Raw genomic sequence first — 17,637 nt, forward strand, 5'->3', positions numbered from 1 at the left:
GGCGGCCTCCCGGGGCCCAGCCGGGCCGGGGCCGTGCGGGCCCGCGGGAACCCGGCTTTTGGGGCCGCCGCCTCTGCGTGTCGTGTCCATTCTCTGGTCGTCCTGCGGCGCCCGGGCGTGTTCCCCCGACGTCCCTTGCCCCTGGGCTTAGNCTGGTAAACTGACGAGTACTTTTTATTTCATTAAGTCTTGCCGTCTCCCTCCCCCCTCGATTTTAGGTGTTCAGGCGTTTCGTGGAGGTTGGCCGGGTGGCCTACGTCTCCTTTGGGCCTCATGCCGGAAAGCTGGTAGCGATCGTAGATGTTATTGACCAAAACAGGGTGAGTGTAAGGAAAAGTGTGCCCGCCTCACGCGCCGGGGACTGGTCTGCAGTATAATGGGCATGTTGCGGGTTGTAGCTCGCATTGACCACCGAGGGCACGGGCCGTGCGAAGCGGGGACCTCACGCATAGCCTTGAATTGGCCAAATGTTGCCTCAGCCACTTGAGCTACCCGGACCTTTTAGCCAGTTACGGGCTGAAACGGTGAGGTTTAAAGGCGTTACCGTACGTAAAGTGAGCCCAGCACAGAGCCGGGCGCACGGAAGGCCTTTGTGTGTGCTGCTGTTCGGAAAACATGAACCAAGGGACGGGCGGAAGTTTGGAGTATTTGTTCGGGGTGCTGTGCTGTTGGCACTGAGCTTCTCCCTCCACTGTGTTCTAGGCCCTGGTTGACGGACCCTGCACTCAAGTAAGGAGACAGGCCATGCCTTTCAAATGCATGCAGCTCACCGACTTCATCCTCAAGTTTCCGCACAGGTAACAACCCTCCGGCCGCACCCCACCCCCGACTTGGTTCACACTGGCAGAGGTTGCTTAGTCTGATTCAGAAAACGGTTTGACGTTTTGTTTTCTGGAGCATCGGGTACAGTGTTGAAGAGCAAGAATTCAGAAGAGGGGCTTGGGGTATAGGAGTGAGTGGCCAGTTGTTTCTTTAAGTGACCTGTGGGTCGGGTCTCACACCCTGCCTATTCTCTGGTTTTGCCCTTCCCCAGCTTCGCCATCTTTTTCGAGCCTCCTTTCAGGACTTACACAGCAAATCCCTCCCTGGGGAGTTCTGGTCTCCCAAACGTGTTTTAGTCCCGGTTAGCTTAAGAAACAAAAATTAATTTTCGTCTTTTCCAGTACTAGCTCTCATTGAGCTTTTAGTGTGTGTCAGTTATTAAGTATTTAACCTACATCGTCTCATTTTGTCAGCCGCTGAAGTTCTGTTTCCAGCTGCTCCTAGGGAGTTGAAGACATTAGTGATTCCTTCCTGACATGATGTAGATCATGGAAGTTAAGCACTATGATGTTCTCTTCAGCTGCCTCAGCTGCAGTGGAGCGTGTGCTGCTGGTTCATTAAGCGTGCAGGGGTTTAGAAGTATTTGAACGAACTTGAAAATGATGATGATTAGATTTTGTGTTTGGCCACCTCTCTTTAAGCATTATTGTACAGACTAAATGTCAGGCCTAAGGATTAGTTTTATCTTTATGGAAAGGAAATTGCTTTCTGTACGTCCACTGCATTAGAGTGATGGTATATGCAAGATCAGAGAGGATTTTATATCCAGAAAATGGAATGGTTTGCTTTTTTTTTTTTTTTTTTAATTTTTTTTTTAATTTTTTTTTTATTTAATTCTAGGAGAGAGAGAGAGAGTATGAGCAGGGGAGGGTCAGAGAGAGAGGGAGTCACAGACTGAAACAGGCTCCAGGCTCCGAGCTGGCAGTCAGCACAGAGCCCGACGCAGGGCTCGAACCCACGAACCGCGAGATCGTGACCTAAGCGAAAGTCAGACGCTTAACCGACTAAGCCACCCAGGCGCACCTTTTTTTTTTTTTTTAATTAAAATTCAATTTTTGAGAGGTGCCTGGCAGGCTCGGTAGAGCATGGAACTCCTGATTTCGGAGTTTTGAGTTCAAGCCCCATGTTGTACTAGTGCTTACTTTAAAAATAAATGAACCATCCTGTGGACAACAGTCAGGTAAGTAAAAGACCTAGTGCCCCAAGTGGTATGTGGTCCGTGGAGACAACTAGAGCTGGAAGTACAATGAGTGACTGGGAAACAGGATATAAATTGTGCTTTCAGAGGGTTCAAAGCTGGTTCCTTAATCTGGTCTTGGCTCTTCCTAGTGCTCGCCAGAAGTATGTGCGACAAGCCTGGCAGAAGGCAGATATCAATACAAAATGGGCAGCCACGAGATGGGCCAAGAAGATTGAAGCCAGAGAAAGGGTAATGCCATAGAGTCCTTTGAGTTGGGGCCTTTTCTTTTATGGGGGAGTGGTAGGTAGTATGAGCAATGATTTATTTGCTTTATTTTTAACAGAAAGCCAAGATGACAGATTTTGATCGTTATAAAGTCATGAAGGCCAAGAAAATGGTAAGTTTTTAAATTGTTACGAGATTTTTATAATCAGACTCTAAAATTGGTAATTGGTAATTCAGCTTGCCCAGGCTTTGTAGACCAAAGTGGAATTTGTTATGAGTCTTAGAAATAGCCTTGTTTTCTGTGTGTATACATTGTATATGTATAGGATGGGAAAACCGGGTTTTTGTGTGCATATATGGTAAATAATTTGTTGTTGAAATTTTTCAGAGGAACAGAATAATCAAGCTTGAAGTTAGGAAGCTACAAAAAGCAGCTCTCCTGAAAGCTTCTCCCAAAAAAGCACTTGCTGCTAAGGGTGCTGCTGCGGCAGCTGCTGCAAAGGTGCCAGCGAAAAAGCTGGCTGCCGCAGGCAAGAAAGCTCCAGCCCAGAAGGTTCCTGCCCCGAAAGCTGCAGGCCAGAAGGCAGCACCTCCAAAGGCTCCGAAGGGGCAGAAAGCTCCACCGCAGAAAGCACCTGCCCCAAAGGCATCTGGCAAAAAAGCGTAATGAAGGCACAGAGGCTGTTAAATAAGTAATAAAGGTTCTTTTTGACACGCTGGCAAGTGTGCTTTGTGACGTAAAGCCTGTGGCTGGGGTGGGTTTATGGCGCAGGTTGATAGGATAGGACTGTTCTCACTCGAGGGGATGACGGTTAGTTTCTCTGGTTGCTATGGTTTCCGGCCAGAAGCTGGCTCAAGCTTCATTCGGATCAGTGAGGACAAAACTCCTATTTGCTTGGTGATACTAATAGGCAGGTGGTGTGGTGTTGATAGAGGAAATACAAGCAAGTTGGGGGATACCTGTCCTTCCCTGAGGGTGGGGGTTTGCTTGGATAAATGGGGATCACCAGCTAGAACCTGAAAGCTGGCCTAAGAGGGTATGAAGGTCAAGAATGCGGTGGACTGGCTCAGGACCCCAGAAGAAAGCGGCAGGTCGGTGTTCAGTCTGTGAGGACTGCGACAACCCACTGAGTGTTTTCCGATAGAGTGACCGTTCAGATCGAGGTCACGTTGAACTGAATCTTGAGGGAACTTCAACTTCACTGGGAAGGTCAAAGGTGGTACAGGTCTGGCAGCTTTCCTCACCCTGACAGCGGTCCAAACCAAGTAGCCGCAGTGCCACTTAGGAGGCCTTCGTGGGTTGCGCTGGCAGGAAAGTGGGAGCCAGACGTGCTAAGGGTTTCTGGTTTGCGCTGGCGCCTTGCCCGTGGGAGAATAAGCTGCAGCAGCGTTTGCGCAGGTGCATCCGCCGCGCTGGTAGGTGGACAGGGATGCCGACGACCTGCCTTCACATCCTGGCCCCGTCTGGTGATGCAGGCAAGCTCCGTATCCTCAAGCAAGCCCGGCTTACTCCTGCGTGGTGTGCTTCGTGGAGTGAGGAAGTGAGCAGTGATTGGACAGCCCGGTGGCCGGTTCATAGCAGCAGCTGTGGTTAGGACAGATTGGGAGTTCAGGGGTGTGTAAGCAGTCCCTCGAGACCCCCTGAGGCAGGAGACGTGCAGAGAGATTGGGAAGGAGTGATCAGAGGTGGGACGCCAGGTGGGGGACATGGAGGCCACGAATGTTGGTTGGCATCGTCAAGGTTGAGGGGGAGGGCAGTGAGTGAAGAAGAGTTACGTGGAGTCTGGAGGTTTCGATTTTGTAGTTGGAGTGATGGGCACGTTTGGATGCTTCTGAAAAAGCAGCTGGTTGGAAAGGAATTGGGCTTTTGAGAAAAGAATGGAGCCTAGAAGAGGGACTGGTAAGTTTTATCAGATACTTCGTTTGAAGAGGAAAAAGAAAAAGTGGGTTTAGAAGCTAAACTTGCAGTTTTGCTGGCGGGAAGTCGAGGGTGTCTCTGATCTCTGAATTTCTCTGGAGTTTGAAAGCAAGGTCGCATGTGGAGAAAGGGGGCTGAGGGGCTGTGGATTTGCAGAGAATGCAGGTTTGAACATGCTCACGGAGGCGAGGGGAGAGTGCTTCTGTCCGGTGACGCCGATTTGGATGGCCCTTCACCTCCAGTCTGTGAGGTGGTGCCCAGAGGAGGAGTTGGAAGCTGAGAGGAAGAGAAAGCTTCAGGGTGGAAGCCGCTGAGCTGCGCCTGGAAGAGTGTAGTATGGAACAGCACAACTTAGGGGGCCTGCAGGGAAGGGACCGAGGAATACATACGGCACTTGAAGAGGAGTAGGAAGTAGGGGAGGGGGCGCGGGGGAAGTGATACAGATGTTAGCAGGGCTACAGTCCTTGGGAAAATGCATCTGGCAGCAGCAGCACAGTCCCCACGGACCGGGCGCTGGAAGGGGAGGTCACGGGCACGTAATAGTCCACTCTGATTACAGAGAATTGCACAGTGACCTCATTAGGGAGGAACATGGACTTCAGAGTCAGAGCCGAGCTTCAGTCCCCGCAGGCAGCCCAGCCCGGTCTTGTACTTCCCATGAGCCTCAGCTGGAAAACGACCCTGATAACCTGCCTTCCACAACACCGTGGCAAGGATCAGGTGAGACCGGTAAACCGGGCCTCCAGGGAAAGTTAGGCGGTTGGCAGGTTTGCTTTCCGGAGAGCCTCTGCCCCCTCGACAGCCTCCAGCTTCTGGGTAGTTAGCGTCTCCCAGCTGTGACGCCGCCCAGGAATTCGTCCTGAGTTCCGTGGTCTCTAACTCACGTTTCCTTACCCCTCATCTCTTGGATGAAATAGCTTTTAGTGCCTGAGTTGTTAAGCTTACCTGCAGGTCTGCCGGCTAGCCGGATACGTGTGTGTGTGTGTGTGTCCAGAATAAACCATGAACAATACATTTACATCATTAATGCGTTTACATTTGAATTGAAATTAAAGGGGCCTTTGATTATCTCCACTAAGAACTATGGTATCTTGCAAAGGAACCGCTGTATGTCCTTGCAGACGTTTTTCCATTCTGTTACCTACATGATAATAGTTGGGGCGCCTGGGGGGCTCAGTCGGTTAAGCATCCGACTTCGGCTCCGACATGATCTCAGTTCGTGGGTTCGAGCCCCACATCGGGTTCTGTGCTGACAGCTCAGAGCCTGGATCCGGCTTCTGCTTGTGTGTCTCCCTCTCTTTCTGCCCCTCCCCCGCTCACATTCTGTCTTTCTCTCCAGTAGAAAAAAAAAATAAACATTAAAAAAAAAAAAACCAATCCCTGGAAAGGGGAATGGGAAACCCGTGATTGCTAGACCTGCCAGGACCAGCCTCTCCGGAAGCACACGGCTCAGAGGAGAAGGGTGGACACCAAATACCAGGAAGGCGTGTCGTGCGTGGGCTGGGGCCTGGGTGAAAGGGACGCTAGGGGCGGCCGCGGTGCCGGTTACAGGCTCCCTTAGGCCAGCCGCTCCTACGATGCGCTCCGTGCCCCGCCTGTGGAGACCCAGTGTGCTTGGGAAGATGCACCTTCCCAGGCCCAGGCTGTTGTCTGAGACGCCAGGAGGGAGGGGAGGCTGAGACAGAGGCCTACTGAGTTACAGTCCCCTCAGACCGTTTTCCCGCTCACTGATGCTGAAGAGCCACTCACTGGAGCGGAAGAAAGCTCACGGTTCACCTCTGGTCCCTTTGTTACCAGCCTCCCCGCGAGGGACGCAGTGCATGACCGGGCAGGGGTGCCTCTCCGGTCTGACACTGTCAGTGACGTTCAGATGACAACATGCCTGTCAGTTGTAATTAACGTGCATTATTCATATGACTTTCAGCTTCACTTGCTGAATCCACGATTCCTGTTACAACACTTCATGAAAAAGTGTGACCATGGCTTCCCCTCTATGGGCTAATAATATATTGAAAAACATCGAGGAAGACTAAGTATGACATTTATAGAAAGCAGCATCTGGGACCTTTTTAAAAAATTTTTTATATTTTATTCTTTTTATTAAAAATTTTTTTTAATGTTTTATTTATTTCTGAGAGAGCAAGAGAGACAGTGTGAGCAGGGGAGGGTCAGAGAGAGGGAGACACAGAATCTCAAACAGGCTCCAGGCTCTGAGCTGTCAGCACAGAGCCCGACGCGGGGCTCAAACCCACGAACCGTGAGACCATGACCTGAGCCGAAGTTGAATGCTTAACCGACTGAGCCACCCAGGCGCCCCTGGGACCATTTTGTTAATGTGATGAAAGGTCTCGGGTGATTCTGGCGCTGGAGAAAGGCTGCCACCAAGAGGAAAGGCCAGCTGTTTACGTTCTGGATGACGCTAAACAGCGTCTGATGTGATGTTCAGTCTCCAATTAACTGACCTCAGTCACCAGGGGAAGAAGCCTGGGCAGTGACCGGCATGGCGTCAGAGGAGGGGCTTGTTGCCCAAGGAACTAGACAGTGATCAGCTCCACATTATTGATTGCAAATGATTTACCTCTTTTTGGAGGTGCCTGCTCGAATTTTTCATTAGATGTCGAAAAATCCTTTGAGATTTAATAGATCCAAAATAAAATTCCTGATTATACCTTCACTGCCGATGTTCATATCTTAGTTTTCCTCCCCTCCTGTGCGTTTCTGTCCCTTCAGACTACAAACCACCACCTTCCTAATTCAGTGCTTTGCCTAAGTCCTTGCTTCAGCCTCTGCCTTTGAGGAAACCCCAACTAAGATGGGTGACATGAAAGGAACAGAGATTTCTTAAGATGTTCCTAGAATGTTATTCCAAAGAATTCTGAATATAGGATGCATACAGCACAATTAACATATAGTTAGAAGGATAGCCAGGTTTAAAGATGCCGGGGAAACTGGCAACAACATTTACATCTGGAAAAAGGAATGGACCCAAGGGAAGGAGTGAGAAGAGAACTTAGTCTTCACTGTGACCTCTTCTAATTTGAATGCTTTACCTAGTTAAAAATAATTACCTATTGTATGTACGTATGTATTTTAGAGAGGAAGCATGCATGGGGGGGGAGGGAGAGAGAAAGACACAGAGAGAGAGAGAGAGAGAGAGAGAGAGAGAATCTCAAGAAGGCTCCACACCCAGCCCAACGTGAAGCCAGATGTGGGCTCGATTACATGACTGTGAGATCATGACCTGAGCTGAAACCAAGAATTGGGCATTTAACCGACAGAGCCACCCAGGTGCCCTAATAATTACCTATTTTAAATGTAGATAGACGGGACGCCCTGGTGGCTCAGTTGGTTAAACGTCCGACTTCAGCTCAGGTCAGGATCTTGCAGTTCATGAGTTCGAGCCCTGCATCGGGCTCTGTGCGGACAGCTCAGAGCCTGTAGTCTGTTTCAAATTTCATGTCTCCTCCTCTCTCTGCCCCTCCCTGCTCATGTTCTCTCTCTCTCTCTCTCTCTCAAAAATAATAATAATAATAAACATTAGCTGTAGATAGACACAGTGACTCTGAGATCAAGTGCCTGCACTGAACCGTCTCCCTATGGAATGTGCTTTGTATCTGCATTTGGGGGAGTGTATCCCTCATTCCTAGAATCTCTACTTGATGTGATAACCCCAATTTGTTTAAATTGCTTTGTAAAGAGAGCCCAAATATGTAAAGACCTACCAGATTTGGTGAACAGAGTAGCAAATAAGAGAGGATTTGTCATATGTAAAGCTCCATGTCTCTAAGAAAACAAAAAGGGAGGGGGCGGATTTCACAACCCAAAGATAATGAATACAATAAATTTCTACTGTGGTTTTCACTGTGCAGTCTTATCATTCCTAAGGTTTTTAGGTCTTTGGTCTGGAAGTGACAGAGGGCTTGGGGGATGGAATTACCTCCAAGGAACAAGTAGACGATTCTCCACAATATATGCTGCAAGTCACTGCTTCCCGAAGGTGGATAGGACACCTGTATCTCTAAGGCACAGGAGGTGATTTCAGGTGGTCCCTGACCTGTCCTACCTCTCTCTGCCTTTCACGCTGACTCATTTCCTATGGGCCCTTTGGGGGAAAGGATTTACTTGGTCTGGACCCAGGCTGGCAGAGAGAAAGATGGTAGCAGGATGACTGACCGCGACTGTCCCTTCTGCTGATAGAGGCCTGGGCGGAGGAGGCTGTGGCCGACACCGCAATCAGGGTCAGAGACGAGCGCCACCTCCCCATCCCAGCTCAGGGATGGGTGTGGCGGAGAAAGCGGCCTGCTGCCTACGTTCTCTGGCTGTGACCTTGGAAGCGGTGCTGCCGCGGGATACGTGGAAGACTCTGTGCTGGGCAATGAAGGAGGCCGGCTATCAAGGGTAATTCTCTACATGTTGCAAGAGTCAGGCAATCATACACCAGCCTGCGACACATTCAGGTCTAACATTAGCTGCACATCGGGGCGCCTGGCTGGCTCAGACAGTTGAGCGTCGGACTCTTGATGGTGGCCCGGGTCATGCTCTCCCGGATCATGGCCTGGAGCCTGCGTGGGATTCTTTCTTGCCCTCTCTCTCTCTGCCCACCTCCCCCCCCACTCTCACTCTCTCTCTTTCGCTCTCAGAATAAATCAATACACTTTTAAAAATATATTAGCTGAATACATTCCCTAAAATTATTCCCAGACACCTCCCACCTCCTGTGAAGCCACCCAAAGGGCACAGGGCCGCTCTGCAGGTGTCTGGTGTTTCAGTGTTGGTCAGTCGGTACGGCCTCCCGACCTACCTGGGCTTCTGGCTGTTTGCTTATCCCAAACTGGGGTTTCTGTTCAACCTTGGCCGACGCTCTTGAGCCCTGGCCTCGGGCCTGCTCCTGTGCATCTTTAACCAAAGTTAAAAGGGGGGGCTGCACGGGCTGCAGCAACAGAACAGGGCTGGTCAGGCGGGGGCAGTGAGCCAGGCGCCCAAGGGGCCACACATTAAGAGATGCCCAGCCTCTAGGTGGCAAGAATGGCCAAGACAGTCAAAAGTAACCAAAGAGATGTACTCACCAAGGCTGCGGGCAACAGAAGGTGGCGCCCCGCAAGGCAGCAAAGTCTAGATCCAGGAAGGACTCATTTGCCTAGAGATGTGGACTTAACACAACAGATACTTTAAAGTAATAAAAGTTGCTTTTGGTATCACCGTACCATAAGCACTGCTGGAAAACACTCATCTGGGGAACAATTTTAAGTAGAAAACCTCTCAGGGGTCAGATTAGCACCGCCCCAGTGTGAGCCTGTCTGTGGGTCCTGGGCTAAGGGGTTTACCGGTCCCGCCCGGTTCTACGGGTCAGACCACGTCTGCAAGGTGAGGGTTCTGGTCTGGTTCTTGCAAGTAGGACGATCTCAGCAGAAGGCAGACGGAACCCCTTTCCTGGGGGGCTGGTCCCCACATGCTGTGAGCGTTGGCTGCCAGCGGCCCCCAGCTGTGCCCTGCTCCCCCCCCCGTGGCCCCCAGCTGTGCCCTGCTCCCCCCAGCTGTGCCCCGCAGGCCCCCAGCTGTGCCCTGCCCCCCCCGCNAGCGGCCCCCAGCTGTGCCCTGCTCCCTGAACGCCGTCACTCGGGACGGTTGCCCCCACTCCCTACACCCCCGGAGCCGACGACTGAGTGGCACAGAGCACAAAGGGCTCATCCCGTGCTGAGATCTCCGGGGCGCTGTTCAGGCTCCAGAGCTATCCAGAGGGTCAACCTGAGCCTCGCCTCCAGCCAAGACCACACCCTTGCTCAGCGCTGCCCCCTGCCCCACCCACTACGCCTCATGTCCCCACAGGGGACCCCTCCAGGAAGTCACTCCAGAATCCTTGCCTCAGACTCTGCTTCTAGGGAACCTGGCCCGCCGAGGGCTCTGCAAATCCAGTCACGTAAGGCCGGATGCTCACGGGAGCTGAAATAGTGAGTCCAGGAATAAAGAGTGTGGAAATGTGACAAGCGACTGTCTTCAAATGTGAAAAAAAAATTATACAATAGGAAAAGGACAGATTGGATGGAAATTAGACCAAGGCAGAATTTGGCTCAGTATCTCAAAGAACTCTCTAATACTCAAATATGTACCACATAGGAATAGACTGCCTCGCAGATTGGTGACCTGCATAGAAAATGTTCACTCAGGGGGCGCCTGGGGGGCTCAGTCGGTTGAGCATCCCCTTCGGCTCAGGTCATGATCTCACAGTTCGTGGGTTGGAGCCCCACGTCGGGCTCTGTGCTGACAGCGCTTCAGATTCTGTGTCTCCCTCTCTCTCTGTCCCTCCCCTGCTCATGCTCTCTCTCTCTCTCAGAAATAAATAAAACATTAAAAAAAGAAAGAAAGAAAATGTTCACTCAGAATGCAGAGGACGGGGTGGAGGAGGAGGGACGCAGGCCATTGTCTGGGGGCTGATCCCGAAGACCCAAGCAACAGTCGAGTTGTTATTATTTGAAGAGGCCACAAGATGGCAGCAGCGGATTCCCCAAAAGATGACTAAATAAAAAATGGTAGTTGCTTCCGCAAATTTGACTCAGAGCTTCAGGCATTATGGGAGGTGTTGTATATACCATCATAAGCCCTTAAAGATTTATGACACACAAAACTGCAAAGTAAAAACATTTCCCCCAAAGTGCGTATTTTACTGTTGGAAAAAACAAAATCTCAGAGGTCTGAAGAGGCAAACCCTAATCATCAAGGTCACAGAGAATGCACTTCTTGCGTTCTGATAGTGATGCTACCTCTATCTTGTCACGCTGGCTTCTAGCTCCAGCTATATTGTATCTTCCAGGGAAGGGGTCTGCGTTTGAAATGGGCTCGACAACGGGGTACACAGCAGGCCTCAGCCTGTCTTAGCCCGTGGTCCTCACAGAAAAAATTCTCTACACAGCTAGGTGTCTTCCTGTGTCCTCCTCAACGTCTACTGGGAGCCTAACACCACTGTATCAGGGACCCCAGGTATACCTGTGATTCTATGAGGCAAATTTGTATCAGAGTTTGTTTGCAACCCTGAGGCCAATTCATCTCAGCAAGCCACCCAGCCCTCCAGGTATGGTCTCCATCTGCGGCAGCTGGCCCCTAAGATGGCGCCGTCACGGTTCTTTCCTCTTGGCTTCCATGCTCTCGTATCACTCCCATCCATGCTGAACTGTAGCCGGTCTGTGTAACCAATAGGAGGCTGTAGAAGTGATGACATATGTCTTCCGAGGCTACAAGGTGGAAGAGGGCCATCTCCCACAATGCTCTTTTTGGATCAACGCTCTGGAGGAAAGAGGCTGCCATATTGTTAGGAATTCGAGCAGCCGTATGGAGAGCTCCTCGTGGGGAAGAACGGAGGCCTCCTGACAGCAGCCTGCACTGGCTTGACAGCCACGTGGGTGAGCCATCTTGGAACCAGGTTCTCTGGACCCGGACGAGCCTTCGGGTGACCACAGCCCTGGCCAATATCTTAACTGCAACCTCACGAGAGACTCTGGGTCTGCACTACCCAGCTATGCTGCTCCTGAGCTCCTGACCCACAGAAGCTTCGAGACGGTGTTTACTGTTGCTTTAAGCTAAGTTTTAGAGTACTTTATTCTGTAACAATAGATACCTAATACAACACTCTAAATGCCAGCTGCCCTGGCTATATACACTCTTTTCAAACATTTTCCTCTCTTTTCTCTGGCTGCTGTTCCCCCCACTTTAGTTAAATTAAGTTTAACTAACTTTGAAATGCAACAGACATTCTCCCATCCAAGTACTAACCAGGCCCGACCCCACTTAGCTTCTGAGGCCAGATGAGATTGGCCATGTTCAGGGTGGTATGGCCGTAGACAACAACAGACATTCTCAACCCTTAGGTTACCAAATCTCTTTGCTCTCAATGGGGAATCTTCTGGAGAATTACTACTCTCTGGCTTCCATGACACTATAGCAACCTGGCTCTACTGATTTTCTCTTTCAGGTCTTCCTACCTCCTCCTTCAAAGAGGCTCCATTTTCACATGCCTTATAGATGTTGATGTCGCCTCAGAATCTCCCCTTGTTCTCTCTTTGTGGCCTGAGCCAGCTCTGTCATCTTGTGGCTCCTCCGACCACCACCCTGCAGAGGACCACCGAGTCCACCCGTCCAGCCCTCATCCCACCCTCATGTCAGCCTGCCTGCGGGCAGCCTTACACTGGAGCCACTCACAGCCACCCCTGAGAGCCAACCGTACACATCTCTTCCGGACCCCACGTTTCGCATTGCCATACAGGTGGGCTGAAATCGGCCACGGTGGGAGAATTTACACGGTGGCGCTCAACAAATGCTCCTAATCAGGACTTTGTCAAGAACCAGTGCATGAACACTACCAGCCCACCGCTGTTCAACTACACGCTTCCGCCTTCTGTGTCCCGCAAACACGTCAACTCAACGTGTCTCAAATTGAGCTCTATTTTGGCATTCATTTATTCAGAACTGTCTATTTTTTATGCAAAATACTGATTACAGTTTTTTTAATTTTTTAAAATGTTTTATTTATTTCTGAAAGAGAGAGAGACAGCGTGAGCAGGGGAGGGTCAGAGAGAGGGGGAGACACAGAATCTGAAGCAGGCTCCAGGCTCTGAGCTGGCCAGTTTTTTCAGATTCTAGTGCAGAGGAAACATCCTGTGCCTTCCGTAAACTTGCTCTCTGTTGGAGTNCACTCCACCCTGGCAGGTACAAGGGCTCAGTGGGCACAGAGCAGGGAAGACTTTAAAGAGGCGTCTCGAGGGGCACCTGGGAGGCTCAGTCGGTGAAGCGTCCAACTTAGGTTCAGGTCATAATCTCCCGGTTCGTGGGTTTGAGCCCCGTGTCGGGCTCTGTGCTGACAGCTCAGAGCCTGGAGCTGCTTCAGATTCTGTGTCTCCCTCTCTGACCCTCCCCTGCCCATGATCTGTCTCTCTGTTTCTCAATAATAAATAAATGTTAAGTAAATAAATAAAATAAAGAGGCATCTTGGGGCACCTGGGTGGCTCAGTCAGTTACACACCTTACTTTAAGCTCAGGTCATGATGGTTTGTGGGTTTGAGCCCCATGTTGGGCTCTGTGCTGACAGCTCAGAGCCTGGAGCTGCTTCGGATTCTGTGTCTCCCTCTCTCTCTGCCTCTCCCCTTCTCACTCTCTCTCTCTCTCTCTCAAAAATGAATAAAAATAAAAAAAATAAAAATAAATAAATAAAATTGCAACACTTCTCCCACCCTGTTGCCCATTCCCTACGCTAGGAGTGAGATTGGGGTGCTCCAGGCAGAGCACCCCATGGTCACAAGTCCACAAAGGTGGGGGAGTGTGTGTCATGGTCTAGGGCCACTTTTTTTTGTATTAAAAAAAATTTTTTTAATGTTTTAATTTTGAAAGAGAGAGAGAGAAAGAGTATAACAGGGGGAAGGTCAGAGAGAGAGGGAGACACAGAATCCGAAGCAGCTCCAGGCTCCGAGCCGTCAGCACAGAGCCTGACGCGGGGCTCGAACTCATGAACTGCGAGATCATGACCTGAGCGGAAGTTGGACGCTTAACAAACTGAGCAACCTAGCCACCCCCCTTTTTTAAAATTTTTTCTTTTTTCTATTTTTTTAATGATCTGAAAACTGATATGGGAAAGTCAGGCTTTGAGAGGGTAAATCCTCTTGGATACGATCAGTCCTAACAGACTCTGTGAAATCCAGAACTTCAAACTCCCAGGCCTGCATCTTCTCCATCATTCCATCTTCTTGAACAGCGATGCATACAATTATTTTGCCTTATTTTATTTATTAATTTTTTGAGAGAGAGAGAGAGAGCATATTGGGGAGAGGGTCAGGGGGAGACAGAGAGAGAATCCCAAGCAGGCTCCATGCCCACCACGGAGCCCAGCGCGGGGCTCCATCTAAGGACCCTGAGATCATAACTTGAGCTGAAATCAAGAATGGGAAGCTCAACTAACTGAGCCACTCTGGTGCCGCCATGAAATTATGTTAATCACATAATTATACTTTAAAGTCTCGTTCCTGGGGCGCCTGGGTGGCTTAGTCGGTTAAGCGTCTGACTTTCGCTTAGGTCATGATCTCGCAGTTCGTGGGTTCGAGCCCCACGTCGGGCTCTGTGCTGACTGCCAGCTCAGAGCCTGAAGCCTGTTTCGGATTCTGTGTCGCCCTCTCTCTCTGACCCTCCCCTGCTCACGCTCTGACTCTCTCTCTCTCTCCTAGAAATAAAACATTAAAAAAAAAAATAATAAAGTCTCGTTCCTTAGGCTCTTTGAGTACTTTCTGGACCAGCATTCTCCTGTTGAAGCAGGATGGGCCGTATCTGCATCTAGTTCCCAAGGGTCTTATGAGAACAGGAAGTGTTTTATGTTACCCTCCCCACCCCGCCAGTCACTTGGGTCCCTGTCCACTGCATAATTCTGTGTCCCAGACCACCATTTCCCCTTTAACACAATAGTGGAAGTCTCTGCTTCTTGGATCTTTTCTCTTATGATATCTTAGCGGCTTTGTCTCTGTTGTAAAGTCTCTGATAATGTCAGACTGGGCCTCAGGGACATTTCTGACATGTCTGTGTTTTGTGTGCAGGTGGCTGTGCATTTAGAGACGATCTGTGGCTTTGAATACGAAGTGTAACTTGTGACGATAATACTCGATAATCAATAATTTGGAATCGTATCATCAAATTTTACTGACAATAATAATAATAATATCCATCATTTACTGAGAACTTGTTATTGGCCAGCCGCGCCATTAAATTGAAGCAGGGGCTGCGTAAGGAATTCGCTCTCACAAAGCCAGACGCAGGCAGCCTGACCATCATCACGTCCCCATGTTCGCACCTCCTCAACAGCATCTGGGGGCCTCTGCCGCGGGAGAAGGGTGGGTAGGACCCGCTTTCCCAGGCTAGCCCCGCCCACACGTCCCCTTGAGCCTTGAGCCCGGCCAAGCAGAGTTCTGGAGAGGCTTGGCTGACACGTCCCTCACCTGGAGTCTGTTCTGCCTCCTTTGCCTCCGTGTCAGTTCACGGCCCACATTTCCCAGGAACCTTTCTGTACAAGGCAGGGTTCTTGGGTTGCCGGCAACAGAAACGGACCCTAAAAGACCGTGTTGGAGGGATATGGGAAAGCTCGCAGAATTTACAGAGTCTGAGCAGGCAGGCCCTTGAGAGAAGAGGAATCTGGGTACCTAAGGAGTCCGGGTAGCAGGAGTTAACGGGTGGTCCTTTCAGGAAACTTCCATCAGGCTGGATTTTCTACCCTTATGTCCCTGTGCTCAAGGTTCAAATTCCTGGAAGAAAGTGTGAATGGCCTGGTGGGTCACTTGGTCACACATACCCCTTGGACACAGCACTTTAACTGACAATCCCTCCAAGACTGTAGGCAATGGGTTGGGGGCAGGGTTTTTTTGGGGGGGGGCGGTGCAAATCAAAGTGCCACAACCAGAAGTGGGAAGGGAGGCTGAGCAGATCAGCCTTTTCTTCCTTCTCTCAAGCCACAGACCCGCACTGCTGTCTTCCTTCCCTCATGATGGCTCTCGCCCACCTGTCTTACCTTTGGCTGACATTTAAATGATGTGCAGCAGGGGGCGCCCGGGCGGCTCAGTCGGCTGAGCGTCCAACTGCGGCTCCGGTCCTGATCTTGAAGTTCGTGAGTTAGAGCCTCGTGTGGGGCTCTGTGCTGAGAAGCTCAGAGCCTGGAGCCTGTTTCGGGTTCTGTGTCTCCCTCGCTCTCTGTTCCTCGCCAGCTTGTGCGCTCTCTCTCTCCCTCTCTCTCTCCCTCCCTCTCTCGATAAGTAAATAAACATTAAAAAAAATTATGGGCAGCAAAATCACTATCAAGGCCATCATTAGTCAAGTTTCAGAGGCACATACGTTGTCTTCCTCCAAAGCCTGTAACCTCCTCGGAGCCAAGAGCTGAGGCTCCTAATTCCATATTTGCTCAGAGTCCCCCACCTCCCTCACCCCGTCAGTCAGGTAACAGCTGGCTGACGTGGTGCATGTTGGGGGAAGCAAGGAGGTGAGGGGCTCCTGGTGAGTAGGAAGCTTTCTCTGGGGAGCCCTTTACCCCCCAAGGCACCTATTCCAAGGTAAGAGCAACCAGTTCAAGGAGCTCTGGGGGAATTTCTATAAACCACATGCAGCTCAAGGCGGCCTTCACGAGCTCAGGCTCCTGTACACACACGGTCATATGTGCTTCGGAAACTGCCCCTGTCATTGATTCTTCCTTTATGCTTTGTTTTTTTCCTCAACTTAGTGTTTTGTTTAAGGCCCTTATGAAAACGACTGACTTTCCCTTTGCTAACCTACAGGTGAACGAGCCTGGACAGAGATCAGGACACGTGCCTCAGGGGCCAACGCTGCCCCTACTTGTTTAGTTCGCTGTTCATTCATTCATTCATCCATTCATCCACCCAAGAAACAGGTATTCAGAACCTATTCTGTACCAGGCAATGGCGGGGACGTAGCCATGAGCAGAGACAAGCTCACCCCCTGCTGAAGCTTATACCCCCTCTGGGTCTCCGTTTCCTGGACGTGGGAGGCCTTCATCAGCCCTCGTGGCTTTTTCAAAGCTATCGTTCTAGAATTCGGTGAAGGGAAGACGATTTTCTATAATTCGTTCAAGGCAAAGGGGTATTCAAATTATCCCAAGAGGTAAAGCATGGTGGCAGTGGTTGGAAACAGTTCAGAATCTTGATGAAACCATGGAGAGAGGGCGCCTGGGTGGCTCAGTCGGTTAAACGTCCGACTTTGGCTCAGGTCATGATCTCACCATTCGTGGGTTCAAGCCCCACATTGGGCTCTGTGCTGACAGCTCAGAGCCTGGAGCTGTTTCAGATTCTGTGTCTCCCTCTCTCTCTGACCCTCCCCTGCTCACACTCTATCTCTCTCTTTCTCAAAAATAAATAAACATTAAAAAAAATTTTTTTAAAAAGCTCCACAAATATTTGTTCAATGCCAGCCCCTAGGAAAATGCCTAACACATAATGAATGTTTAATAAATATCTCTTCAGTGGATGAATCACGTAGGAAAAGTCAAATGGGTGGTTGGGAGGGAACATTTCCTCACCGTGACCTCAGGTCCTTGCCTCGCCTCTTTCCCTCTTTCCCGTCTTGGGCATGCCGCCCCCCTAAAGTAGCCTCTTCTGTAACTTCCCACCTCCTCAGACATTTGGACCCAAGCGGGGTGCCTGAAGTGATCGGTGGAATCTGCTTCCTCTCACCCTCCATGATCCTTAGAAGAGGCTCTGGCTCACGATTGCCCGGGCCTTCCCTCTTCTGATGGGACCCCTCCCTCTCCTAACCTTCCTGCTCCTTCCTCAGAGAGGAGGGGGTGCTTCCCGGGCACCGAACATGACCTTGGGCCTAGGGTCGCAGGCTCCAGTGCCCACAGAGAGAAGCCAGGCAGGTAACGTCAACGGGGACAGACGAGAGGGAGAGGTGGGGTGGGGCTGCGAGCCCTGTGTGGCCCAGACCGTACTTTGAAAAAGCACCGTGTGGACCAAGAACACCTTCC

General features: G+C 50.5%; 1 protein-coding gene and 1 long non-coding RNA gene across 2 annotated transcripts in view; one reads left to right on the forward strand and one right to left on the reverse strand.

The window, feature by feature from the left end:
• Positions 1-2,944, forward strand: part of RPL14 (ribosomal protein L14) — a 3,184-nt gene extending 240 nt beyond the window's left edge. Inside the window, exons 2-6 of the mRNA XM_077754250.1 lie at positions 219-320; positions 703-797; positions 2,152-2,251; positions 2,346-2,399; positions 2,616-2,944. Coding sequence (XP_077610376.1) covers positions 219-320; positions 703-797; positions 2,152-2,251; positions 2,346-2,399; positions 2,616-2,894 — 630 coding nt within the window. The 3' untranslated portion in view covers positions 2,895-2,944. The remainder of the gene's footprint in view (positions 1-218; positions 321-702; positions 798-2,151; positions 2,252-2,345; positions 2,400-2,615) is intronic.
• Positions 2,945-14,918: 11,974 nt separating this feature from the next.
• On the reverse strand, positions 14,919-16,246 carry LOC144223671 (uncharacterized). The gene is made up of 3 exons (XR_013332772.1): positions 15,676-16,246; positions 15,311-15,412; positions 14,919-15,219 (listed from the first exon to the last, which is right to left on the reverse strand). It is a non-coding gene; the product is annotated as an uncharacterized LOC144223671 (long non-coding RNA).
• Between the last annotated feature and the right edge of the window lie 1,391 nt (positions 16,247-17,637).

Source organism: Crocuta crocuta, unplaced genomic scaffold (assembly GCF_008692635.1).
Source record: "Crocuta crocuta isolate KB4526 unplaced genomic scaffold, BGI_CrCroc_1.0 scaffold70, whole genome shotgun sequence".
Classification (NCBI taxonomy): domain Eukaryota; kingdom Metazoa; phylum Chordata; class Mammalia; order Carnivora; family Hyaenidae; genus Crocuta; species Crocuta crocuta.